Source organism: Gymnoscopelus braueri (assembly GCF_963280865.1).
Source record: "Gymnoscopelus braueri genome assembly, chromosome: 10".
In the NCBI taxonomy this organism is placed as follows: Eukaryota; Metazoa; Chordata; class Actinopteri; order Myctophiformes; family Myctophidae; genus Gymnoscopelus; species Gymnoscopelus braueri.
The window spans coordinates 17019548-17047344 of record NC_137611.1 but is presented as its reverse complement, the minus strand read 5'-3'; the positions used below and the strand labels follow the sequence as shown (position 1 = coordinate 17047344).

Sequence of the window (27797 nt, the reverse complement as noted above, 5' to 3'; positions counted from 1 at the left end):
TTGACCAGCCATTTCGATGTAGATGTCAACAATAATCAATATGACTATGTCATCATCACGATGTTGGAGATCCACAAGAAGTGAGGAAGAATCTTGTCTTACCAACTGGGTTCAGAGCGATATGTAGTTTACTGGAGGGGAAAAGTCACAACACCAAATAGATTCTCTTCAAAGTATTTACTGGAAAATCTTCAGCGCCATACGATTACAGACTGGTACCAGAGAATGACTCTATCAGGTATTTCAAGGTTGCTTTGTGAAACACAGACTTTTATACTAGCACCCCAAGCATTGAGAGCTCCTCCCAGAGTCTGGATCTCAATGTATGTGAGTGTATAGGCCCTATTCAGAGCAGCCATATTGGCATGAAATCGGGAGTGTAATGTTACCCCCTTGCCCACGTCAACAAGTCAACAAGGCCAAGGCCCAAGGCCCTATTCACAGCAGCCATATTGGCATGCAATAGGAGTGTAATGTTACTTCCTTGTGTTACCAATGATACTAATTAAAGTTCCATTCTATTCAGGTTGGAGTCAGGCTGCTGCTGTTTTGCATAATGGCTCACTGGGAAGACTCTACTACACTCAATAGAGCCTTAATTAGTATAATTGGTACCACTTTTGAAGTAACATTACACTCCAATTTCATGCCATTATTATTGCTGCCATGCAAAGGGTCAATCAATCAGCTCACACTGACTGGATAATTGGATCGGGAGACGTATGTGTTGTGTCACTGTCATTGTAAACTGATTGCATCATCCGATACCATAGAACCAGGGTTTTCAACTGGTGGTTAGTGGACCACTTGTGGGTCTGTGAGGGTTTTGCATGTGGTCGCTGACCATGCATTCAGTAATGTGGGAAAGTGAAGATATTGTTTTTGATTTTATATGGTATTCATTATTTATTTTTTGTTTTATTTTGGAGAAACTTAGACCACAACTGTTGGTTGTTGGTTTGTTTTATATGAGGACAGTTGGTCACTTAGGCTTGTGCTTCAATTCCAAAAGTACTTCAAGCTAACTACTACAGAAGAGGATAAACTCACTGACATGTCCACAGACTCTGTCAAGAGGCACATATATGACAGCTCCTTGTGAAGTTCTGGTTGAGTTGTCAGGTAGAATTCCCAGAGCTTACAGTAAAAGTATTGTTGTGGTTGTTGTTGTTGTTGTTGTTGTTGTTTTTGTTTGTTTTTCTGTATCACTATCTCTGTGAGAGTGTTTTTCCATGCTAGTATACCTGAAGAATATGTACTGGACTAAGTTGGAGCCAGAAAATGCCACATGACTCTGTCCCTGTCCCTGTCCACCACTATAGCCAAGAATAAACATTATAAACATTTTCAAAGCATGTTATGACCAATCAATCGATTGTGTTACGGCAAAGTAAAATCACTTCGAAAATTGGCACCGGGTGAAAAATGGTTACAAAAACGTGAGAAAAAAATAAATCACCAAAAGGTGACAAGTTTGCATTCATGCCTGCAAGCTGGAGCTAATTAACCAGTTTATTCCATTCCAAAGTAAAGGTCAATACAACTAACGTAGAATACTATTCCTATTTAGCAGTATCACAATGACCTTTCAAGGTTTTAAAGAAACAACACCATGATATTTATTTGACATTTTCATATTAATGGATGGAAATAATCAAGTTCACGAAAAAAAGTTATATTATCATTAAAATCTTAGTATTTACTATTTGGGGGGCTATATGTACTAGTTGGGGGCCCACTTGCAATACCCTCACGGCCCACCAGGGCGCCCCGGCCCACAGGTTGAGAACCAGGGATTTAGCAGATCATGGAAGAAGCAGACAGCATCCTTTCCTGTCAAGGACTCAACCTTGCTTGTTCTCTCTCTCTCAGCCCATCTACAAAAGATCTCTCTCCATGTCTCACACAGTACATTGTTTACCTTTCCAACAGGACTTTGGCAACCCAGGGCAGGGTCCCATGACAGAGAAACAATAGGGCGTGACATGATGGACCCAACAATACCCTCTCTTTGGTGGAGCAAGATGAGGTAGAGTAAAATGATTGAGTCTGATGCAGCCATTTACAGTTCTTTGATATACAGCCTGATCGAAGACCCTTTCAGCTGATTCAGTCATTCACAGATATTATACAGCTTGATCAAAGCTGGTTGTCATTCAAAGACAGGCTTTTCAGGGCAAGGTGTTAACACTCACCCTGCAGCTAGAAGACTTGCATGCTACCAGTCAGAGCAGTAAACAGCAGTAAGAAAGGCTTACAAGTGAATGAAATAAAACATATTACTAGTACATATTAGCTTTATACAGTGATGTGCCAACAGCAAATGTTGAGTACCATTGTGTGCACACACTTCAAAATAGAAGCATCAGATGCGTGATGCTTTGCAATGACAATACAGATTTGATATGAGATTTGACAACAAAGAAGCATCCTGTCAACACAAAAAATAGTATTATTACAGTGAATACAAACTCAAGGAAACAAGATCATTTTCAAATCTGGGTATTCGTTTTATTGGAAGAAATATACAACTTGGAAAAATGTTTTAAGCATGACCACAGGCCATAAAAAAAAAATATGGTTAAAGTTGTAAATAAAACATGAACAAAACAGGGTCTAATAACAGTGTGGCTACAAGCAGATCTCAGACTTCATGTTGCCAGTCAACGAAAGCAGTCATCTATGACATATCTATGACATATGACTCCATATTTGGGTAGGGTTTCAACACGACTGCCATTCACTTCATCTTATGATATACATGTAGACGGCTTCTGGCTCTGGTAGAATAGTTCAGTTAAGTTTAGTATTGATGCCGTCATCATACGTCACTACGTGTCCAAATTTGGACAGTCTGTCCGAGCCCCATTCACCTCCATTATAAGTGATTAAAAAAGTCAAAGTTAAATATAAAAAAAGTGTATATCAAATGATGTAAACAAACATTAGCATGGTTCTACGTTAGTGTAGTGGCAGTGTGCACAAGACATGTGGCGATGATCGATCTGCACATGGCCTTCACTTCGCTGCAGGGGCGCCGATTTTTCTCCACGCTATTGGGTACGCAACGCACACGAAATGACAGAGGAACAATAGGCGTGACATGATGGACCCAACAATACCCTCTCTTTGGTGGAGCAAGATGAGGTAGAGTAGGTCTAAAATGATTGAGTCTGATTCAGCCATTTACAGTTCTTTGATATACAGCCTGATTGAAGACCCTTTCAGCTGATTCAGTCATTCACAGTTATTATACAGCTTGATCAAAGCTTGTTGTCAGCTGATTCAAAGACAGGCTTTTCAGGGCAAGGTGTTAACACTCACCCTGGCTGCAGCTAGCTTACATGCTACCAGTCAGAGCAGTAAACAGCAGTAGGAAAGGCTTACAAGTGAATTAAATAAAACATAGTACTAGTACATATTAGCGAATTCATATTTGCTATCACAGTGATGTGGCAACAGCAAATGTTGAGTACCATTTTGTGCACGCACTTCAAAATAGAAGCATCAGATGCCTGATATTATTATTACAGTGAATACAAACTCCAGGAAACAAGATCATTTTCAAATCTGGGTATTCATTTTATTGGAAAAAAGTATACAACTTGGAAAAAATTTAAGCATGACCACAGGCCATAAAAAAGAATGGTTAAAGTTGTAAATAAAACATGAACAAAGCAGGGTCTAATAACAGTGTTTCTACAAGCAGATCTCAGACTTCATGTTGCCAGTCAACGAAAGCAGTCATCTATGACATATCTATGACACATGACTCCATATTTGGGTAGGGTTTCAACACGACTGCCATTCACTTCATCTTATGATATAGACGGCTTCTGGTTCTGCCGTGCATAGATGACTAGGAACTCCGCAACTCTGTGCATAGGAGAACCATATCCCCCCCATTAACTTCAAAACGAGGCGGAGGCAGTCACGTGACTTTCTCTCTACGCTCTCCCCATCACGGTGAAATAACACGGATTACAAGTCCGTAAATACACAACATAACAATTTTAAAAAGACCAAAAAAGAAATTGGGCTGCGTTCGCTTCCCGCGTTCGCACGTCTTACTTGTTCTGGTAGATAGTTCAGTTAAGTTTAGTATGGATGCCGTCATCATACGTCAATACGTGTCCAAATTTGGACTGTCTGTCCGAGCCCCATTCACCTCCATTAGAAGTGATTAAAAAAGTCAAAGTTAAATATAAAAAAAGTGTATATCAAATGATGTAAACAAACATTAGCGGGGTTCTACGTTAGTGTAGTGGCAGTGTGCACGAGACATGTGGCGATGATCGATCTGCACATGGCCTTCACTTCGCTGCAGGGGTGCCGATTTTTCTCCACGCTATTGCAACGCACACGAAAATCTGCGAAAAAATGTACTCCGTGAAGTGCAGATGTCCGAGTTTTTCCTTTTTCTTTTTTTGTGATGAGTTTGTGATGGGTGCTCGTCATTTCTCCTGGGTGCTTTAGCCCCGAGGCACCCACAGTATCGGCGCCCTTGCTTCGCTGTCACCATTTGTATGAACTCTTCATAGCTGATGTGACCGTCACCGTCAGTGTCTGCTTCTCTGATCATCTCATCAACGTCCTGATCAGTCAGCTTCTCTCCCAGGGTGGTAAACACATGGTCGAGGTCAGCAGCGTTGATTAATCCATCACCATCCTTGTCAAAGACACGGAATACTTCTCTGAGTTCCTCCTCGCTGTCTGTGTCCTTTATATACCTGGCCATGATGGTCAGGAACTTTGGCAAGTCGATCATTCCATTGTAATATGCCTCCAGTCCATTGATCATGTCCTGCAGTTCTACTTTCGTGGGGTTCTGACCCACAGTGCGCATTAGATGACAAAGATCTTTGGTGCTGATGCGACCATCGCCATCCTTGTCAATGAGTGAAAATAACTCCTTGAACTCTGCAATCTGTTCCTCTGTCAGCTGGTCAGCCATTTCAGCCATTTTTATGTAGATGTAGTTAGTAGCCAGATCACTACAAGAATCCAAAAGTTGAATCCAATGTATAGATTCACTCAATTGAACAGGCAATTTGAAAGCGTTTTTGAGCAAGTCTGATATAATCAATATGACTATGTTTTAAAAATGATGTTAGAGATCCACAGGAAGTGAGGAAGAATTTAGTCTTACAAAAACATCAAAATAAAACATAGGTTCACCTCAAAGTATTTCCTGAAAAATCGTCAGTGCAATTCAAATACAGACCGGCACCAGGTACTGTAATGAATGACTCCATGAAATTCAAATTTGCTTTGTGAAACCGAGACTTTTATACTACATAGCACCCTAAACATTTATAGCTCCTCCCAGAGTCTGGGCCACAACTCTGATTGAATCATTGGATCGAGATGTGTCACTGTCATTGTAAACTGATTGATTGCTAACCTCACAAAACCGGTTTGTTACATTTGCTCCCGACACACAGCCCCTTGACTTCCATTATAAAAAAATATTAAAAAAGCAAAAGTTACATATTTTAAAAAGTGCAGATCATACTGCAATGTATGTGAACAAACATTAGAGGGATTCTATGTTAGCCTAGTGACAGTGCGTACAAGAACCAAGTGGACCACTTGTGGGTCTGTGAGGCTAGTGCATGTGATCCGACCATGCATTCATTAATGTGGGAAAGGGAAGATATTGTTTTTTAATTTTATATTTTATTCATTATTTTCTTTTGGTTTTTTTTTTTAGAAACTTAGACCACAACCTACGGAGCCCTCCAGTGCCCATTGAGGGGAATTTTCTTTTAATGCATGGGAGCGCTTTAGTAATGCGTTCCCACGCATTAGTAATTCGAGGCCACAAGATAGTTACTTTACTTGTACTTAAGTACAATACTTGAGTAAATGTACTCAGGCCATGTTTAGAGGCATTTTTACTTGGATTATGCAACATAATAGCCTATGTGCATTCATCATATTCTTTATTATGGTGGAGAAATTGATGGTATTCAAGGATTATTATTATCATAATAATATTATCATTATTCGTTGCGCACTGGTCCAATACAATACAAACCAATGCGTTGTTGCGCATATCTAAACACACCCACAGCCTGGCACACAACATTCTATCTTCTAATTCTCCAGGAATGTCTGTGATTATAATTTTCCTATTATCAGCAGATGTGAGAGTGTCAATTGTGTTTATATAAGATGATAGTCTATTCAAAGAAGACAATTTGTGTCGCGCGATGCCATTCGCTCCAAATGACACACTTCAGTTTTATTCATGGATTACACAGGAAATAATGAACTGATTACAATAATATAAAATTCTCTCAAATCAGTAACAGGTAGGTGATACATATGTCCATCAAATATGGTTTTATTGAAAGGCAATCCAAGGTTAGAGCTTGGAAACCAACCTTCGGGGAATGTCTGTCTGTCGGACGGACAGACAGACAGACAGACAGACAGACAGACAGACAGACAGACAGACAGACAGACAGACAGACAGACAGACAGACAGACAGACAGACAGACAGACAGACAGACAGACAGACAGACAGACAGAACAGACAGACACTTTCAGAGTGCATGTTGGTGCATCTGATGCTTGATGCTTTGCAGTGCTTTTGTTTTAATGACAATACAGATTTGATTAGAGCTTTGCTGAACATTAAACGTTGTTGCCAAAATGGGTATTACTATTACAAGAGTATACAAAAATAAATCAAAGATCCATGATAACCGAGAAAACAAGATCATTCTCAAATCTGGATAGATTGTTAATTTAATGGAAAACAAGTTTGCAGGATTATTTCCAGACGGACGGACGGACGGACGGACGAGACAGACAGCCAGACAGACAGACAGCCAGACAGACAGACAGAGACCCAAAAGATGGTTAGCCTCTTTCAGAGTGCATGTTGGTGCATGTGAATGTACTTTGAACACTCACATGCACTCATGCACATTACATACCTGTACTACAGGCATGCATATCCAGTGTGTGTTTTCAGTGTGCCTGATAGCATTTCCCACCTCAACAAGTCAACAAGGCCAATCAAAATGAAATAATACATATTACTAGTACATATTAGTCCGATTTGAGATGAGGTTTGACAACAAAGAAGCATCATGTCGACACAAAAATGTGTATTATTGCAGTGTATACAAACTCAATTGTACTCATTTGGACTGTTTATTGTTGTGTGTAATTGTATGTTTTTCTATGGACCATGAATCTGCAATAAAGACATTCATTCATTCATTCATTCATTCAAGGAAACAATATAATTTTCAAATCTGAGTAGATTCATTTTATTGGAAAGAATATACAACTTGGAAATCATTTTGAAGCATGATCATATAGGCCGTAAAAAATAATGGTTAAAGGTGCAAATAAAACATTAACAAGACAGGGTCTAATAACAGTGTGGCTACATGTAGATCTTAGACTTCATGTTGCCAGTCTATGAAGTCAGTCATTTATGACATATCTATGACATTTGACTCCATATTTGGATATAGGGTTTCAACACGACTGCCATTCACTTCATCTTATAATATAGACAGTCAGTTATAAGTTTATTATTGATGACGTCATCATTCGTCATACGTGTCCGAATTTGGACAGTCCGAACCCCATTCACTTCCATTATAAGTGATTAAAAAAGCTAAATATAAAAAAAGGATATATTTATATATATATAAATGATGTAAACAAACATTAGCAGTGTTCAACGTTAGTGTGCACGATCGATCTGCACATAGCCTTCACTTCCCTGTCACCACTAATGAACTGTTTGAACTCTTTATAAGTGATGTGTCCGTCACCGTCGGTGTCTGCTTCTCTGATCATCTCATCAACTTCCTGATCACTCCGCTTCTCTCCCAGGTTGGTAAACACATGGTTGAGGTCAGCAGCGTCGATTAATCCATTACCATCCTTGTCAAAGATACGGAAAACTTCTCTGAGTACCTCCTCGCTGTCTGTGACATTTATATCCATGGCCATGACAGTCAGGAACCCTTGTAAGTCTATCCATCCGTTGCCATATGCATCCACTCCATTGATCATGTCCTGCAGTTCTACCTCTGTGGGTTTCAGACCCAGACAGCGCATTAGATGACCAAGATCTTTGGTGCAGATGTGACCATCACCATCCTTGTCAATGAGTGAAAATAACTCCTTGAACTCTACAATCTGTTCCTCTGTCAGCTGGTCAGCCATTTGGATGTACTGTAGATGTAGTTAGTAGCCAGATCACTACAAGAATCCAAAAGTTAAATCCAATGTATAGATTCACTCAATTGAATAGGCAATTTGAAAGCGTCTTTGAGCAAGTCTGATATAATCAATATGTCATCAACATGATGATCCACAGGAAGTGAGGTAGAATTTAGTCTTACAAAAACATCAAAATAAAAAATAGGTTCACCTCAAAGTATTTACTGAAAACTTGTCAGTGCAATACAAATACAGACCGGCACCAGGTTCTGTAATGACTCCATGAAATTCAAAGTTGCTTTGTGAAACAGAGACTTTTGTACTACATAGCACCCTCAACATTTACAGTATAGCTCCTCCCAGAGTCTGTGATTCAGTGTATGTGTGGCCACAACTCACACTGATTGAATCTAACCTCGCAAAACCGGTTTGCGAGATTTATCCATCCATCCATTTATAATGGAAGTGCAGCCCCTTAACTTCCATTATAGAAAATGATTAAAAAAGTAAAAGTTATATATTTCAAAAAGTGCAGATCATACTTTATGTGAACAAACGTTAGTGGGATTCTATGTTAGCCAAGCCAAGTGACAAGAAACACGGACAAGAAATTTGGCTCTGACCGACCCAGCAGTTGCGAGATTAGCTCTGGACAGACACAGACACACATACCCTTATAGACGGGCTACCTCTCTCAGAGCCACGGCATAAAAAAACTCTACTTACACCATGGTTTTTGATGTAGGCCTATATATGCTCGCTCAATCACCTGTGCCTTACAATTCAGGGAACATTTGCCATGTAAGACATGAGGCATGAGGTTTTAGGGTACTGTGCCAACAACAAATGTTGAGTTCCATAGACCGCCGAAGTCTGACGTAATTTACACATCCTTTGTTTGTCTACCTGGTTTGCAGTTTTCCACCCCCGTTCTGAATCCCATAGACGTATTGAATATCGCGTCAAATAAGAACTGTGTTCCAAAAATAAACACATGACCCCGGCGGGTTGACTCTTATGGATATGAAGCATCAACTGACGGTGAGAAAACGCTAATGTTACTTCCGCCGAATTAGTTACATTTTCGCCAGAAACAGACTGTATCAAATATAAGTGACTGACTATCATAAACGATACAGAACCTCCTCCCTGACAATAACGCCGACACGCGGTGTTTATTTTTGGACCACAATTCTTATATGAGACGATTCTAAGATGACCCAATGTTATTCTCCATAGAGAAATTACTTCCGCAAACCTGGGGATGAACGAGTGACGTCAGGACTTCGGTGCTCTATTGTGTGCACACTTCAAAATAGAAGCATCTGATGCTTGATGCTTTGCAGTGCTTTTGTTTTAATGACAATACAGATTTGATTAGAGCTTTGCTGAACATTAAACTTTGTTGCCAAAAAGCTAGCATCCTGTCGATAAAAAATGGGTATGTTATTACAAGAGTATACAAAATCAAGGATCCATTATAACCGAGAAAACAAGATCATTCTCAAATCTGGATAGATTTTAAATTTTATTGGAATACAAATTTGCGATATTATTTCCGGACAGACAGACAGACCCACAGACAGACACTCCATAAGACGGTTAGCATCTCAGAGTGCATGTTAGTAGTGCATGTGAAAGTACTTTGAACACTCACATGCACTCATGAGCGTTGTAAGATTGCCCGAGCGGCCAAGGCAGCAAATCAGTGGAGACGAGTCCAGTGGCAATCTTCAACATTTTCATCTTTTTTCTTTTACAACTTCATTGACAGCATTGTGCACAACCTGTCTGCTCATCTCACATACCCAGACTGACTCCCTTATATAGGTGGGTCCCTATTACCTGGCTAGCTCATACCATTCCCCAGGTACCTCCAAAATATTCCCACACCTATAAACACACAATAGAATTTTACTTAAAACACTACCCCATGTATATGCACCCTCAATACATATTAACAGTTACCACTGAGCCTACTAAATATACACACCCCACATACATGGTTAAATTAAATACAGTGCCTGATAGCATTTCCCACCTCAACAAAGTCAACAAGGCCAATCAAACAATTGGATCATTCGATAATGAGATGTGTCACTCACTGTCATTGTAAACTGATTGAATCATCAGATACCACAGATTCTGTGGTTTCTGATTTGAGGAAGCTTGTGCTTCAATTCCAAACGTACTTCAAACAGCTCATTGACATGTCCACAGACGGTCAAGAGCACACGTATGAAACACAGCCCCTTGTGAAGATCTGAATGAGTTGTCAGGCAGAATTACGTTCTTTCTTTTTTTTTGCAAATACGTGTGAGAGTGCTTTCTTCCTCCACGCTGGAATACCTAAAGAATATGTACAGGGCTAGGTTGGAGCCAGAAAATGAAGAGACTGTCTCTGTCCACCACTACTGTATATAGCCAAGAATAGACAGACTGTGCAACTTAACGAAAAAACCTAATCTTAGCCCATATCCCCATCCAACATTATAGTGGTCCCCAGGTTGAGTCTTAGTCAGGGTGGTGGTCCCTGGTTCACAATCAGTTGAAAACCACTGTCATAGAAAACTGTGGTCATGTGTGTATGTTTGTCCTTCGAATGCAGGGCTCCTTTAGGGCAGTAGGGTAATGTTAATTACCCCTATAAAACATGTCTGGCAAAGCATACTGCATTGTATATGACAATTACAGAAATGTGGTAATAATCAGACCAGCGGTTTGCCAGATTAGACACACAAAGAGCCCCTTGACTTCCATTATATTAAAAAATCACACCCAGTGTGAAGTGGGCGGTGTGGTCACAGTGGTCATCACTGTGATGACCACTGTGACCACACCGCCGGAAGTTCACTTAAAGAAAAGTAATATTGTGGACCAACCATTGTACACCCCTAACTTAAAAAAAACCATAAATGTGTTTTTTTTAAGTGCATAGTCCTATTTATAGGGCTATGCACATGTGTCATGTTTCACTAGCCAATCACAGTCCTGAATAGACTGTGATTGGCCAATCACGGTGCAGGGTTAGGGGGGTACACTGATGGCCAATCACAGCGCAGGGTTGGGGGAGTGCAATGTCCAAACCTCACATATAGGGGCGGTTTCACCGCCCAAAAAGAAAAGTTAAAGTCATATATTTCAAAAAAAGTATAGATCATATGTATACAAACATTAGTGGTATTCTAATTACAGCCTTGTGACAGTCTGCACAAGACATTTGGTGCTGATCGGTCCAGTGGTTTGCGAGATTAGCTCAGGAGTCCGGACAGATACATCAAGGACAATCACCACCCCAGCCTCAATCTGTTCATGCCGCTACTGCGACCATGGGCAGGCAAAGAGATCAGTTGGTAGTATCAAGTACCTGAACACCCGATATCATCGGAACAGTTTCCACCTGGCTACCATCAAGGCTGTTGAACAAGGAAGGGATGAATGAACACTGTCTGTTGCCAATCTGGCCTCCCGCACTGAAATACTTTCACTTATGTCAGTCTATAATAGTCTCCTTGTGATGGATTACCTTCCCTCGTGTCGATTATGTTATATGGATTTACCAATGTGAACTATGTACATTTACTCTATCATGTGGATTTTACCTTTCCTTGTTGCACAAAGACCTGTGTCCCTTATGTTCCATACCTGGCTGTGACACTGGTCTAGTGAGCTTCACTGCACCTGCAGCTGCCTTTTAATCTTGCCTTATAGAGGCACGCTTATGTACACATCTGCATATGATGCTAATGTTCATATACAAACCTGCTACTGTATGCTCTGTATACCTTTATTTGTGTTCTTTTCTCTCCTCATCTCTATCCTCCCCCGTCTCACGAAGAATTATAAAATGATGGAGCGTGCATGGAAAGAAATGATCTCACCCTCTACTTTTCACCTGTAAATCTGTGATGTGACAATAAAGTTGCTTCTGATTCTGATTTGATGTGAGCTTAGCTTAGCGAAACATTACACATTGTTGACAAAAAAAGGAGCAACATGGCAATACAAATACCCGTATGGGAATTGTCTAACTAAGAGATCATCATCAGTATTTGACTAGGTTGTTATTAAAATGCTAGTGTAGTTTAGTCAGTTAATATAGTTAATTTTTCCACATACACTGTCTCACATACATATAGCCATCACAGCTAAAGGCTGTAATCTTTGATCTTAGCATTTCAGAATTACAACTTGGAATGGATTTTGAATAGAAAAGAAAGGTTAAAGTTGTGAATAACAAAAGAAAGGAAACTGCTCGCACACACACAGTTGGGCTCCAGTTGAAACGTAGTCTTTATTGCACTCACAAGTGCCTGCGTAATGTTTGGAGCCACATGCCCTTCACCTTATAAGGAGTGTCACACAGGCACTTGTGGGTGCAGTTATAAGAGAGAGTTATAAGAAAGACTACGTTTCAACTGTGTGCGAGTTTCCTTTCCTTTGTAAGTCTTCTGCTCAGCACCTGCCTAATGTGGGTATGGATTGTGCGTGATCCTCCTCCTAAAACATTAACAAGACGGGGTCTAATGACAGCGTGGCTTCATGCGGATCTGTCTTCATGTGACCAGTCTACCCTCTATGACATACAGTATCTATGACATAATAATAACCGATTTGACGCCATTCACTTCCTCTTATAGACAGCCTGGCTCTAAAAGAGTTAACCTGACACCGTCAAATGGAAGAAAGCTTGCGACACACATTTTGTTTCACAGCGTACTTGCATCTGAGACTCCGGGCGCAGAATCGATGACAGACAGTTTTTCTTTTTTTCAAGCTACTAGGCAGGTGATTGGATGATCCCGCCCCTAGCAGCCGCTGATTGGTTCGGACACGCAGTGTTCGGCCATCTCTACTCCCTTCGCAATCCCAGACCTCCCTGAAATCAAATGCAAATGAGATTTCCGGAGGGAGGGGGTTTACCAGGCTATAAAAGAGTGACTTGGACTGTCAAACCAAGTCACTTGGCTATAGCCTCCAAAATTGATGACGTCATCATATATATGTCACCCGTATCCAAATGTGGACAGTCCAAGCCCTTTATTTTAAGGTAATAAAAATATTATAATATTCAGGCCTGGGCCGCGGCGTGGCAGTCCAGGCACCCTAGGCCAGACGGACAGCGTACCGCGGGTTCGAATCTTGATCTCGGCGACCTTTTCTGCGTGTCACTCCCCAACTCTCTCCCAATTTCCTATCAGTCAACTGTCCTATGGATAAAGGCATAAAAGGCAAAATATAAATATTTAAAAAATGTTTAAAAATGTCAAAAAGTATGGACGTATGTAAACAGAGATTGGCTGGGTGCTACGTTAGTCTAGTGGGAGTGTGTTCCGGACACACACACACACACACACACACGTCATGTCAATGGACAGCTAGCTCTTTTAGAGCCACGCCATAAATAGCTGATTATGAAAAAGTTATTTTCTAGTAATATAGATATATACAAAAAGAGTTTGTAGGAGATAAACGTAAGTCATTTGATTTATGTAGTAATGCAATGCAGATTTCTTCCCCATATACATAGAGAATGAAACTGCTCTTCACTGTTTCCATGCCATCAGTGTTACAGTACCAAGTGACAACATGTTGACAGAGCCTCCAATGGTGCCATGTGTGGAAGGGCCCTGATCCCACTGACAGTATACGTAACAGGAAGGTTTTACAGTATGTTCTCTGGCTCCTATGGGCCTCCCTGGGCAACTGGTTGTAGGATTTTCTTCCTTTTTTTAAGTCCAAAACACCATGACAGCAAAAGAAAAGGGACATGGGGACAAGAGCCTAAGCTGTTTACATCCAGTTGCTTTGCACGGCAGGGAGGGAGGGCAGGAATGAAGGAGGGGGCTATTAAGATTTTACAGATCTTACACAAAGAAGAAGTTACACAAAGAAATAGGAAAACTATTTATGTAAGGAAAAACCTGGACAAGGCCTTCACTTCGCTGTCATCATTTGTACAAACTGTTGTACAAACTCTTCATAGCTGACCTGTCCGTCACCGTCAATGTCTGCTTCTTTGATCATCACATCAACTTCCTCATCAGTCAGCTTCTCTCCCAGGTTTGTCATCACATGGCGCAGCTCAGCAGCACTGATGAATCCATTACCATCCTTGTCAAAGACACGGAACGTTTCTCTGATCTCCTCCTCGCTGTCTGTGTCCTTCATCTTCGAGGACATCAAGGTCAGGAACTCTGTCAAGTCTATTGTTCCGTTGCCATCTGCATCCACTTCATTGATCATGTCCTGCAGTTCTGCCTCTGAGGGGTTCTGACCCAGAGAGCGCATTACAGTATTAAGATCTTTGGTGCTGATGGTGCCATCGCCATCCTTGTCAAAAAGTGAAAAGGCCTCGTTGAACTCCGAAACCTGTTCCTGTGTCAGTTGATCAGCCATTGTGATGTAGATAGTCGCCAGTTTACGACAAAAAATACAGAAGAAATCTATTGACACGTACTGATTCACTCGACTGAACAGGCTATCTGTATGAAAGCCCCTTTGAGCAAGACTGTCGTCATCAATATGACAACATCATCAACAACATGATCTCAGGAAGCAATGCTGCTTTAGACCCTGTCTTGTTCCGGCATGCCTCGTGTCAAAAGTAACGGATCTACAAGCTAACACCACCTTGCAATGCGAGGCGTTGCTAGCTTGTAGACCAGTTATTTGTGGTACAAAACTCTATCGTACTGCAGAGTGTAAATTAGGTTGTAGGTATCGAAATTTGGTACAGAGTGGCAAGGCATTCTGTGCCATTAATGTATCGAATTCAGGTACCCAGCCCAAGCATACTGTCCTCAGTCAGCTGGGTTGGAGCCTGGAGGAAAAATATAATGGCATTCTGAAATGCTTTAAAAGCATTTGCAGAAACAAGATTATATGGGATTACATTTTTGCCTTTAGCTGTGAATTGAGACAGTGTATGTGGAAAAATGATATTAACTGACTAAACTACACTAGATTCACTGGAGAATATTAGTTATGTTACACACTACATAAAGATCTCTTAGTTAGACACAGGGCCGGATCTAGGCATGGGCAAGGGGGGGCAATGCCCCCCCAAATGCCCTGACTGCCCCCCCCCAAACAAAACGGGGGGGGGGCTTGTGAAAGTTACACTTATGTCATGATATGAAATGTGAGCTTACCATAATCAAAATATTCCTTAATCATATTCCATCATGTATCATTGCACAATTCAAATAATCCTCTGACCTGATTTTCCATGGGCAGTGTTGCCAGATATTACTACTCCTAAACAATAGGAAGCAGTATTACACAAACAGCCGGACGCGCTTCGCGCGGCGCCGAGGAAGCCGCCCCCCCAGCATTTCTTAATGCCCCCCCAATTAATTATTTCTGTATCCGGCCCTGGTTAGACACAAAGTTATCTCTCAAGACAGATTCTGCTAACATCACTGGGAGGAAGTGGACTAAGAAAGGGGAGGAGCCAAACCGGTTCCTCTTTCTACACAAAAAAGAAAGTGGTGCCCCCAGAGGCAAAAACTCAGGAGAAAAAAATATATAATTGATTTTCCTTTTTTTTACCGAATGGGTTCCACTTCCCAGATTGGACACAAAGAAACATGCATGCGCGCGCACACACACACACACACACACACACACACACACACACACACACACACACACACACACACACACACACACACACACACACACACACAGAGAGAGAGAGAGAGAGAGAGAGAGAGAGAGAGAGAGAGAGAGAGTTGTGTGTATGGACTAGGAGGGCCTAATCCTGGTCTAAGCTCTGTCTACTCCTATTAGCCAATTAGACATCAGATTAACCACAGGGAGGAAACATGAGCAGGGTCACTCACAGGCATAGACACTTTATCTGTGATACAATAGAAGAAAAACGTTATAAACCAGGTTACTGAGTAATTAGAGATGAGAGCGATATGAAACACTGTGTCTGTAAACACTTAACTACATGCACACAGGCAGGCACACACACACACACACACACACATACACACACTGCCATAAAATGAAAAGAACCCCTTTGTGTTAATTGACAAATATTGCCGCCCAGTGGCGAAAAGGAGAAACTGCAATTCAGCTCCATCCATCTTTACAACAGCCACCTCTATTGTGTAGAATAGATGTTTTATATGATCCATTACATCCATTTAGATCTGTGATATGGTATATCTATCCATACAGCATTACGTATTCATCTCTCCCCATAAACGCAAACTCTCTAGTCTCTCGTCAGGCAGTGGCTCTGCTCTACAGTTGGGCAAAACTAATGGGAAGACCACATTGATATACTCTGATAAATACACAAACAAACTAAAATGATCGTTAAAACGTGTCAGTCCTGGACCACCTCCAGAATCTGACCATAATTCATCTATATTTGAAGAGCCACTTCAGCCCCTGACATAGTCTCATCATTCAGAAGCCTAAACTACAAACGAATACTGATTGAATTTTTGCTTAAATTCTCAAAAGATGATGATGATGAGGAGGAAAATGATCTCTGCCTGGGGATTATGTTTTCACGCCCCTGTCTGTGTGTGTGTCTGCAGCTAATCTTGCAAACTATAAACCATTATATGTCCTACTATAAATGTGTGAAATCTCTCGCCGACGACCCTAGGGAGTGTAGCACCCGGTATTGAGTCTGTCGAATAGGCGGTTGTCCAGAACCACCGATCCAACCGATACGCCCATATATAGGCATATATAGAGATCCGGTTGTCCAGAACCATTGATCCGACCGCTATGCCCACATATGGTCATGCACATATATGGGACCGACCGTCACCGACTTAAAACTCGGCATGCGTATTAGCGAGGACCCGAGGGCGTGATGCACCAAATGGGAAGTTGGTCGGATCAACGGATCTCCGAAAATATCCATAGAACCGCAAATCCCCATATATGGAATACGCCAATGTCTTCAACATGTCATAGACATGCCTAGACTCCATATTTGGGCATGCCTGACATGTAATTCCATATATGGGCATAAAAGGGACACAGACAGACAGACAGATGGGTACAACTGGTACTCTGACATCAACGGGTTTTGCGTAACCGGGTATGGCATGCATATCCGACTTGTATTGATCTCGACTTGTATCATTCAAGAGTAGGCTGGTGCCCAGTGGTCTAATGCTGTATAACCATATAGACAATAGCCATGTATGGATATCTAAGGTACGTTTCATCACCAGCTTGGTGACCACATCAGAGCATATTGGAGGGGTGATGTCATCAAATAATGCAACCGTAGAGAATAAGACACATCAACTTCCATCTATAACTACGTGGAGACACCTCTTTGTCAGTGCACAGAATGTTGTCTTACTGTTTGACTGCCACCACTAGACTGCGCTTCGCCCTCGGAACCGGGGCGAGGTGTATTCATGCCGCAGCAGCCTCCAGCGCCAAGCCAAAGGTGGCCATGAGCCGCTTTGAGCCTGGCTCCAGTGTGAACTATGAGATGTTACACAAGAACATCAGCATTGTGCGCAAGAGGCTCAGCAGACCCCTCACTCTGTCTGAGAAGAATGTGTATGGCCACCTGGACGACCCAGTGGGGCAGGAGATCGACCGCGGCCGCACATACCTACGCCTGCGTCCGGACCGCGTGGCCATGCAGGACGCCACGGCTCAGATGGCCATGCTTCAGTTCATCAGCAGCGGCCTGCCCACGGTGGCCGTTCCGTCCACCATCCACTGTGACCACCTGATCGAGGCTCAGATCGGAGGGGCTCAGGACTTGCAGAGGGCTAAGGACATGAACCACGAGGTCTACGATTTCCTCGCGTCTGCTGCAGCCAAATACGGAGTCGGTTTCTGGAAACCGGGGTCCGGTATCATCCATCAGATCGTCCTGGAGAACTACGCGTATCCGGGAGTGATGCTGATCGGCACAGACTCTCACACGCCCAACAGCGGTGGCCTGGGAGGCATCTGCATCGGAGTGGGTGGAGCCGATGCCGTGGACGTCATGGCTGGAATCCCGTGGGAGCTCAAATGTCCTAAAGTGATCGGGGTGAAGCTGACGGGCAGCCTGTCTGGCTGGACGTCTCCGAAGGATGTCATCCTGAAGGTGGCTGGCATCCTGACTGTGAAAGGAGGAACTGATGCCATCATAGAGTACCATGGGCCTGGAGTCGACTCCATCTCCTGTACTGGTATGGCTACTATCTGTAACATGGGAGCTGAGATCGGAGCAACCACATCTGTATTCCCCTACAATCATCGCATGAGGACCTATCTGGATAAGACTGGTCGTGGAGAGATTGCGGAGCTGGCCGATGAGTTCCAGGATGATCTTATCCCTGATGAGGGCTGTGAATATGACCAAGTCATTGAGATTAACCTGAATGAGCTGAAGCCCCTCATTAACGGGCCATTCACCCCTGACTTGGCTCACCTTGTGTCTGAAATTGGAGCCACAGCCCAGACAAATGGCTGGCCCCTGGAGATTAAGGTTAGTCTAATAGGTAGCTGCACCAACTCCAGCTATGAGGACATGGGCAGGGCAGCCTCTGTGGCCAAGCAAGCTCTGGACAAGGGCCTGAAGTGCAAGACTGAGTTCATGATCACCCCTGGATCTGAGCAGATCCGTGCCACAATTGAGAGAGATGGATATGCTAAGATCCTGAGTGACGTAGGAGGACTGGTCCTTGCCAATGCATGTGGACCCTGCATTGGACAATGGGACAGGAAGGATGTGAAGTTAGGAGAGAAGAACACCATTGTGACATCCTACAACAGGAACTTCGCACGCAGGAACGATGCTAACCCGGCCACTCATGCTTTCGTCACCTCCCCAGAGATTGTCACTGCCCTTTCCCTTGCTGGCACCCTCGACTTCAACCCTGAGACAGACTTTCTGACAGCTGCAAATGGAGAGAAATTCAAGCTGAAGCCCCCCACTGGTGATGAACTCCCCACCAGGGACTTTGACCCCGGCCAGGACACCTACCAGCACCCACCGGCCGACGGCAGCTCTGTCAAGGTGGACGTGAACCCCTCTAGCAACCGCTTGGAGCTGCTGGAGCCCTTCGACAAGTGGCATGGAAATGACTTGGAGGACATGAGGGTCCTCATCAAGGTGAAAGGCAAGTGCACCACAGACCACATCAGCCCAGCCGGCCCCTGGCTGAAGTTCCGTGGTCACCTTGACAACATATCCAACAACTTGCTGATTGGCGCAGTCAACATCGAGAATGACAGTGTCAACAAGATTAAGAACCTGCTGACCGGGGAATATGGAGGTGTGCCAGACATCGCCCGTCACTACAAGGCTAATGGAGTGAACTGGGTGGTTATTGGAGATGAGAACTATGGAGAGGGTTCCAGCAGAGAACACGCTGCCCTGGAGCCCAGGCACCTGGGAGGACGTGCCGTCATCGTCAGGAGCTTTGCCAGAATTCATGAGACCAATCTGAAGAAACAGGGCATGTTGCCTCTGACCTTCGCTGACCCCAGCGACTATGATAAGATCCGTCCCGAAGACGAGATCTCTATCACAGGATTGAAATCTTTTGCTCCTGGCAAGTCCTTGATGGCTGTGATCAAACACGGCGATGGCAGCCAGGAGCCAATCACTCTAAACCACACCTTCAACGAGACACAGATTGAGTGGTTCCAGGCAGGCTCCGCCCTGAACAGAATGAAGGAGCTCCAGCATGGATGAAAGTGTAGACTCTGAAGGGATTCTGGGGGGGTGCAGTATTATTGTTAAATATGTGCCTGTAGAGATGCTAAAATTGACAGCAGCCCTGCCCAACAACGACTGAGGTCATGGCCAATCTGACCACCAAGTGACGGCACTAGAGGAAAGCAATGTCTCGCTTAGGTCACCTTTTTCAGTTGTTTTCTTTTATCTTTTTTGTAATAAAAAAGCTAAAAGTACAAAGTGGCCGGTTAAGTTGTGTCCTGAGATGCAGAGGGCTCTGAAAGTGACAGACACAGACAGACACACAAACTTGAACCTTTTACACTAGAAAACTAGAAACTAGTAAACCAGGTCCTTTTCAACTTGCCGGCACCGGGGTCGGCACCCACCACTTCGCAATTATGTTGATCAAGGTGTGCAGGTTACGGTACACAGCATTGGCTGATGCCAGTGGGCATTGCCACATCAGGCATGTCCATATTTGGGTATAATTCAGTCATTTAGTACTTTGATGTAACCTTTGCCTAACAATTTGCAGGATCTCTATAGGCCTATATAGGCATAACATTATTGCCCAACAACGCTGATTTGCGTTGAGGCAAGGGTATTTCCATATGTGTAAGTGATGTGCCGATTTGCGCTGATGTCGGGCATGTCCATACTTGGGCTGATAACGTCACTCTACGTTATCAGCCTGCATTGTTACCGGGGTAGAATTTCCAGTCCATATATGGGCATATCTGCACACCCGCCCCACACACACACAGACGCATGCAACTTTAACTTAATGTAGTGACGTGTCACTATTTAGTTTTAGTCATATTTTAGTCATATGAAAAGTTCTAGTTGATTAGATATCGGAAGATAATAGTAATTTAGCCGACTAAAATTGTACAGGTTTAGTTAAAGTGTTATTGTCTTAAATTATTCTCAAACGTGCATTCTTCTTTTTAGTACATATTTGTTTCATTTTGAGCTTGAGGACAGTGAAACTTTACACTCATTCAGTGTGTTCAATCAATCTTTTAATTTACAAACTAAGATAAGCAACTCTGGGTTCTCTTCTCTAATCAGTACATGTGGTGTCTTAAGCTTGCATTGTATTTCATGATTAGCGTAAACACACCAGCTTACCTGATAAAATAACTTTAAGCTTGTGTGCTTACCTTTGAATGAAATTCGGAATGACTTGTCTTAGTTATACTGAATCTCTTCTCCACAAGTCACTCCCTAACATTTTTGTCTAGTTTTTATTTGTCAATATACAGTATTTATTAATAGTTTTTGTCATCATTTGTATTTCGTTTTCATCAGTGAAAGAATGAAATATTTGACAAAGAATATTTGTCGTAGTTTTAGTTGACAAAATAAACACTCTCTCTCTCTCTCTCTCTCTCTCTCTCTCTCTCTCTAGAAAACTACAGTAACTTACTTCTAATGTTTAAACAATCAGATTTGTTTATATCTATTTAATAGGCTACAAATGCTCCATCTGCATCTAAACATAGCTACTGAGTTCAACATGTGAAGCTTATTTGTGTCTTTTCATAATAATGCACAAACAATAACATTTGAAAACCAGGGAAATGGTGATTGGCCTAAAAGCATATCCGCTATTTACCATAGTCTCAAGGGCAGTGGTGTAAAGTAACTAAGTACATTTACTCAAGTGCTGTAGCCTACTTATAAGTACACTTTTGAGACATTCTTACTATTATTTTTTAATAGTATTTTTTACTCCACTACAATTATTTGACAACTTTAGTTAGATAGTTTGCAGATTTGTATTATTATTACAAAACATTCATTAACCACGTCATTAGGCTATTTGAAAATAGCCGATCTACAAGCTCACAACGTGTGGCAATGTGATCTTGTAGATCTGCTGTTTTCAACATTTTTATTCATATGGAAACTTGTGAAATGGGACATTCTGCAAAAATGAGTAGGCCTACTTTTACTTTCAGTACTCAAGTATATTTTAATGTGAATACTTTTGTACTTTAATACTCAAGTACATTTTGAATACCGGACTATTACTTGCGACAGAGTATTTCTACATTGTGGTATTGGCACTTTTACTTGAGTACAAAATGTGAGTACCTTTTCCACCACTGCTCAAGGGCACGGAGAGGATGGAGAGGGTCTATCTGCATGGTGACGTCACCTGCCTGCCCTAGCAGCCTGCATGTGTGCGCAATCCTCCGCAGTGTTGCCATGTCGGCTTATTATAAGCTACTTTGAGCTTACTTTTCTGTAAAGTTGCTTGTAAAAATTGGTAGTTGTTGTGGGTTGCGTTTTTTTTAATCTGGTTTCTGACTTGTAGGCTTACTTGCTTATTTAGGCTTGCTTGTTGTATTTATTTTTTAAACCAGTTGGTTCTCAAATATTTTCATATTTATGTTTTGTGGCACAGGGGAGCATTTGTGTTAGAATGCTTAAAAAATATTAAGAAACATCCCCCATTTTATTTCAAGAACATTTGAATATAGCAGATCTACAAGCTCACAACGCGTCGCGAGCTTGTAGATCTGCTATTTTCAAATAGCCGACGCATATAGGTTTAAAGTGCTCATGATGCTTCTTTTGGGCTTGTTTTCCTAGACCTGGTTGCTTATTTCCCTCACAAAATATGGCAACGCTGATCCTCCGCCCGCTTATTGCACTGTGAAGGATCCTCAATTTAACTACTAGGCTATGCCTTATTTATTTATTACCTTCTACCTTATTTTATCGAATAAAAATAAAACCTAAAGAACCGATGCGATTTCACATATACCTAGCTATTCTATGTGGCGAAGGAAGAGAATAATCTTGATTGTTTTTTATATTATATATATATATATAGGCTGCTACTGCCGAAACAAAGCATCGTTCTATATATTTTTTTCCCCTTTTTTCTCTTTATCATCTGAAACATTTTCATCTTGTATTTTTGGAGATGCGGTACTATGTATGGGACGAGAGGACGAGAGAAGGAGCGAGAAGCAAAGCCTATCCTACAGATGATGCGGCGAAGGGATGGTTCTTGGATTATGCGACAAGGACAAGAATACCCTGCATTCAAAAAGCCTCTGTCTTGCTCCTATATTTGATTACGATGCACCCATCATTGTTTGATTTAAGCCTCTATCTCCTGTTAGAATATAGAAGCACCCCATCATTGTTTTGTCAGTCAGCCCTATGTCCTGTTAGAATATAGGACACATTTGATTATGCACCTATCATTGCTTGGTCAGCCTACTATGTCCTGTTAGAATAGAGGACCTATATGATTATAATGCACCCATCATTGTTTGGTCAGCCTATGATGTATAGGAGTCAGGACATATTTGATTATAATGCACCCATCATTGTTTGGTCAGCCTATGTCCTGTTAGAATATAGGGCGCCTTTGTGTGTAAATCGGTAGGATGTAGACTGGACTGTTATTTGTCAGTGAATTATTCCTTATAGGCGGCTTATAATGAAAAACTAAAAATAGCCGATTTAATATAGGCCTTATGTGAAATAGCCTAATTTGCTTTTGACTAGGCTATAGCCTATATCTCGGATGTGTATTGTTTGCTTTAGGTTGTCGACTTGTCGTGTAATAAGCCATGCATCTAATACTAGCTGCTTAATGCCAGATTGCAGGGCCTAGATAATCTGCTCCATTTTTAACGCCTGCAGAAGGTAACTGCAAGACTCGCCCCAAAACACGCTCGCCCCCATTTCTTTTTTTCGCGGACCAACGGTTCTTGTATTCTTGTATTTGTTTCACTGAGGATACGGTTAGAAATACGTTTAGGGTTAGGCATAGTTTTACTGAGGTTCAGTTTAGGAATAAGGTTAGGTTAGGTTTTGGCACCGTTTTACTGAGGTTACGATTTAGGAATTCCAGGTGAATACCGCCGGGTTTGCCCCGGGCGACTGTGTTTTGGGGCGAGTGTTTTGGTATTCCTGCAGAAACCAAACGTCCCATGCATTTAGCCTGCAAAAAATAGCGGCTATTAGACAGATGCATTCCATGCCATGATCCCTCACGGCTCAATACTATAGTAGGCCTATCTTTTCCGTTTTCTGTTAACGCGGTGGGGAAAGCTGTCGCTGAAAATAGCTGAGCGAGCTTGTCGATCTGCTATTTTTAGCTAAAGCTTTCCCCACAATATGGATGCTGGAATTTAAGTGGTTAAAATGTCCATGTCGAATGAGCTAATCGTCGTTTGGTATTAGAAAGAAAGGCATAACGTTATGTTATTTTAGCCTAGCTGCGCTCACACAGATCCTAACAGGGCCGGCGCCAAATTGCCTAGCACCGGCCCTGGATCCTAATGAGTGTCTTTGAAGGGGCTCAAACGCGCCGCGTTTCTCCTGAAAGGCGTTTTCATGTTGGCTCAAACAAGCTTAAATCTGCCCACTGCGTCCTCGTCGGTCAGAGGTTTAACATGGAAGAAGGCCGTGCGTTCATCAAGCTTGGTCGACGAATCTCTGACTGTGGGTTAGTCCAGTGGTTCTCAACCTTTTCAGGCCGCGACCCCCCAAAATAATCATATTTGAACTGGGGACCCCCCCCCCCCCCACCCTGACAAGCACTTGGAATTGTAGGCATTACATTTAGTTTGTCTGGGTTCCACAGATAAATATTGTGAAAAATAGCCGATCTACAAGCTGGCAGTGCTGTGAGCTTGTAGGCCTATAGATCTGCTATTTTCACAATCCTTCAATCCTTTCCTCTTTCTTATATTATTTGACAATTTGGCCAATTTAGGTATTACCTTAAATTGTCACTTACTGTCACCTGGGGACCCCCCCCCCCCCCCCAAAAAAAAAAAACGTGCCACCCCCCCCCAAACCATGTGGGGACCCCTTTAGGAGTCCCGACCCCCAGGTTGAGAACCACTGGGAGCCTGATAATTTTAATGTGGATAAAGAAAGGCTATTGCTGTGTCATCATTGTAAGCGCATCATGTTGGCTCATGAGATGACACCTGTTTAGACTTTCAGTACTGAACATGCAGTTGCAGCATTAAAAAGTGTGTGTGTGTGTGTGTGTGTGTGTGTGTGTGTGTGTGTGTGTGTGTGTGTGTGTGTGTGTGTGTGTGTGTGTGTGTGTGTGTGTGTGTGTGTGTGTGTGTGTGTGTGTGTGACTGACTGTGTGCATGTGTGCAGAGTTTGCCAAGAGGTTGGCCAGTAGGGAAGCTGTTTCTCCCCACAGATCAAATTTATATGCTACCATGGAGGATGCATATTTTCTTTTCCCATCAAGGAAGGATTCCATCATCCTTTCATCTTTGCTCATTCAGCCATACAGAGAATGTAGGATTTAGATTCTGCCCTCTCTCTCTCTCTCTCTCTCTCTCTCTCTCTCTCTCTCTCTCTCTCTCTCTCTCTCTCTCTCTCTCTCTCTCTCTCTCTCTCTCTCTCTCTCTCTCTCTCTTTCTCTCTCTCTCTTATTCTGTCTCACACACTTTCTCTCTGATATGGCTATTATAGGTTCTCTCTCTCAGTGTTCACAGTGGACCTTGATTTAAAATCTGTCAATTAAGGCACGCGGTGAATGCCAAGAGATGAACCACATTACTCCAAAATGTATGGAAGACTCGAGAAGGATATCTATCTATCTATCTATCTATCTATACCCTACATATTACCGCCAAAATGTCTCAACAACAACCAAGCATGATTCTGGAAAATAGGAGGCAGAGGACCATCTTTTTTTGCCTAATAAAGAATAATACTTCAATAAGCAGTTCTGGGAATACCAATAGATGATAATGTTGTAATGGGACTCTGTTTTAGCAGACCTGCATTCACCATCTTGTTTACATCAAAACAATCCTGTACATAAACCAAGACTAGCCTAATCTGACCCTCAGTTCACTGGATAACCTCTTTAATGATTGGCCTATATACTGGCCCAGCGTTATGCTTCCATAGATGTCTGCATCCAACTTTAAATAAAGACTATGCTTTGTGATAAAATGATCTTTTGTGATTCTTGTTATTATATAAACATACTGCGTGCATATATAGCCTACTGTACATACACAAAATTGCTAATTAATTAAATTACACATAGGAACCTCAACTAAATGCTTAATCACATGGACCCTATTGCACCAACCCAGTGTCCCCCTGACCACACACACATACACACACCCATTGTTTTTTGCCATTTTTATCCCTAACACTAACACATAGGTTGTACTTGGTTTTACGCACAGTGTCACGCACTGAAAATAGCTGACCTACAAGCTCACAAAGCATCGTGGCGTGACGCTTGTAGATCTGCTATTTTCAATATGCAACATTGTTTAGTATAAATCAGGCAGAACTCTTACCCCTAAACCTAACCTCTAAATGCTGTGGTGGGTCTTTCTGCAATGAATTATAACATAACATAAACATCATTATCATCTGGATTCTGGACAGACTTTATTAATAGTTTTATAGGTACCTTGATGTTAAGTCATGTGAGTCCAAACCTGTTGGTTTCCTGTCCAACCACACTCTAAGAAGAGTTATTGCAGACATTTTGCTCCAGAGTGCCTCAGATTTTGATTGATTGAATACTTTATTAACATGCTTATTAACAGTACAAATAGTACAGTCAAGACAAAAAGTCCCAGGCTCTTGTTTCCATTGTGGTCCTCTGTACTCAATTCATCAGTAATACATACTATAATACAGACAATGCAATACAGTACAATACAAATATACTAGAAAACATATTGGAAGACATTAGAGGATGATGGCATTGTCTGTTCACCGCTTCTCCGCCCGAGTCTGAGTTTAATCGTGCTAGATCAGGATTTGGCAGTCAAAGGTCAAAGGTCACTGTGACATCACAAAACACCTTTCAAGCTTGTCAATATAGAGATACTTAAAATTACACTTAACAGCTTTTGTTGAACTTCTTGATGAGTCTGGACAGACATGGATGTAAACTGCAACTAATTGGCAGAGGCATACAACTCTGATGCAGTGTTTCTAAGTTTCTACTGATTCTATCATGTCCCATCCTGAAGAGCACAGAATGACTTATAATCCATTTGATTGATTGATTGATCAAATACTTTATTAGACAGAAATGCAAACAGAACAAGGTACAGTACAGTCACACATTTGGGCCAAAAGGATAACACAAAACAGTCCTGGGGACTTCTTTCCATTGTGGTCCCATGTATTCAATTCATCAACATAGCATAAAAAATAATGTGTATCTTTCTGACTTAGTACAGCACTTTTTTCAATAAAGAAAATGTGGTTTGTAGACTCAAAGACATCTCAACTCATGGACAGACATCTAAACTAATCAATGTGATCCTGTTATTGCTTAGAATTGATAAATGATCAATGCTCTCGAGTCAGGACTCTTGCCGGAGCTCTCATTCAATGCCACTTTGACTATGCTTGCACCTCTCGGTTCTCCAACATCCCAATTTCACTAAAGACTAAGCTTCAGATCTCCCAAAACAAACTGATTCGACTACTTCTCGACCTGGGACCCACCTTTCCACCTCTCCAACTCATTTTGCTAGTCGGGGATGGCTCAGGGTAGAAGACAGGGTTAAGCAATTAAAATTTTGATTGGTTTTCAAGATAGTCAAAGGGGCTTTGCCCTCAATTCCCTCAATACCCTCATACCTGACTAACTTTTTGACTATTTTGTGTTATTCTTTTAGCTCAAATGTCTGACTGTACCTTGTGCTGTTTAGCCTACATGTCTGTCAAATTAAGGATTGGTTGATTAAGGATCAATCAATCAATCAATCAATCAATCAATCAATCAATCAATCAATCAATCAATCAATCAATCAATCAATCAATCAATCAATCAATCAATCAATCAATCTTCTTTCCTCAGGGATAACTGAGGATTGGTCTATGCAGAAACTTATTGTTTTCCCCCCACACACTCCTGTGTGTCACTGCTAACCCCTAAAG

At 42.0% G+C, this 27797-nt stretch overlaps 5 protein-coding genes across 5 annotated transcripts in view; 1 reads left to right on the top strand and 4 right to left on the bottom strand.

Annotated features, from left to right (window-relative positions):
* Positions 1-12, bottom strand: part of LOC308093397 (calmodulin-alpha-like) — a gene marked incomplete at both ends in the record, with an annotated part of 456 nt that extends 444 nt beyond the window's left edge. The window contains one exon of the mRNA XM_080439733.1: positions 1-12. This exon is cut by the window's left edge and continues 444 nt beyond it. Coding sequence (XP_080295859.1) covers positions 1-12 — 12 coding nt within the window.
* A 3006-nt stretch (positions 13-3018) lies between these two features.
* LOC308093396 (calmodulin-like) lies at positions 3019-4954 on the bottom strand (the record flags this gene model as incomplete). Its single annotated transcript, XM_080439732.1, has 2 exons — positions 3019-3053; positions 4492-4954. 2 exons carry the CDS (start codon positions 4952-4954, stop codon positions 3019-3021), a joined length of 498 nt encoding a protein of 165 aa, XP_080295858.1.
* A 2742-nt stretch (positions 4955-7696) lies between these two features.
* LOC308093395 (calmodulin-alpha-like) lies at positions 7697-8200 on the bottom strand (the record flags this gene model as incomplete). Its single annotated transcript, XM_080439731.1, has 1 exon — positions 7697-8200. One exon carries the CDS (start codon positions 8198-8200, stop codon positions 7697-7699), a length of 504 nt encoding a protein of 167 aa, XP_080295857.1.
* Positions 8201-14134: 5934 nt separating this feature from the next.
* Positions 14135-14596, bottom strand: LOC308093965 (calmodulin-alpha; the record flags this gene model as incomplete). The annotated part of the gene is made up of 1 exon (XM_080440382.1): positions 14135-14596. The coding sequence occupies one exon, from the start codon at positions 14594-14596 to the stop codon at positions 14135-14137; it is 462 nt and encodes a 153-aa protein (XP_080296508.1).
* A 2935-nt stretch (positions 14597-17531) lies between these two features.
* LOC308093393 (aconitate hydratase, mitochondrial-like) lies at positions 17532-19886 on the top strand (the record flags this gene model as incomplete). Its single annotated transcript, XM_080439729.1, has 1 exon — positions 17532-19886. The coding sequence occupies one exon, from the start codon at positions 17532-17534 to the stop codon at positions 19884-19886; it is 2355 nt and encodes a 784-aa protein (XP_080295855.1).
* Between the last annotated feature and the right edge of the window lie 7911 nt (positions 19887-27797).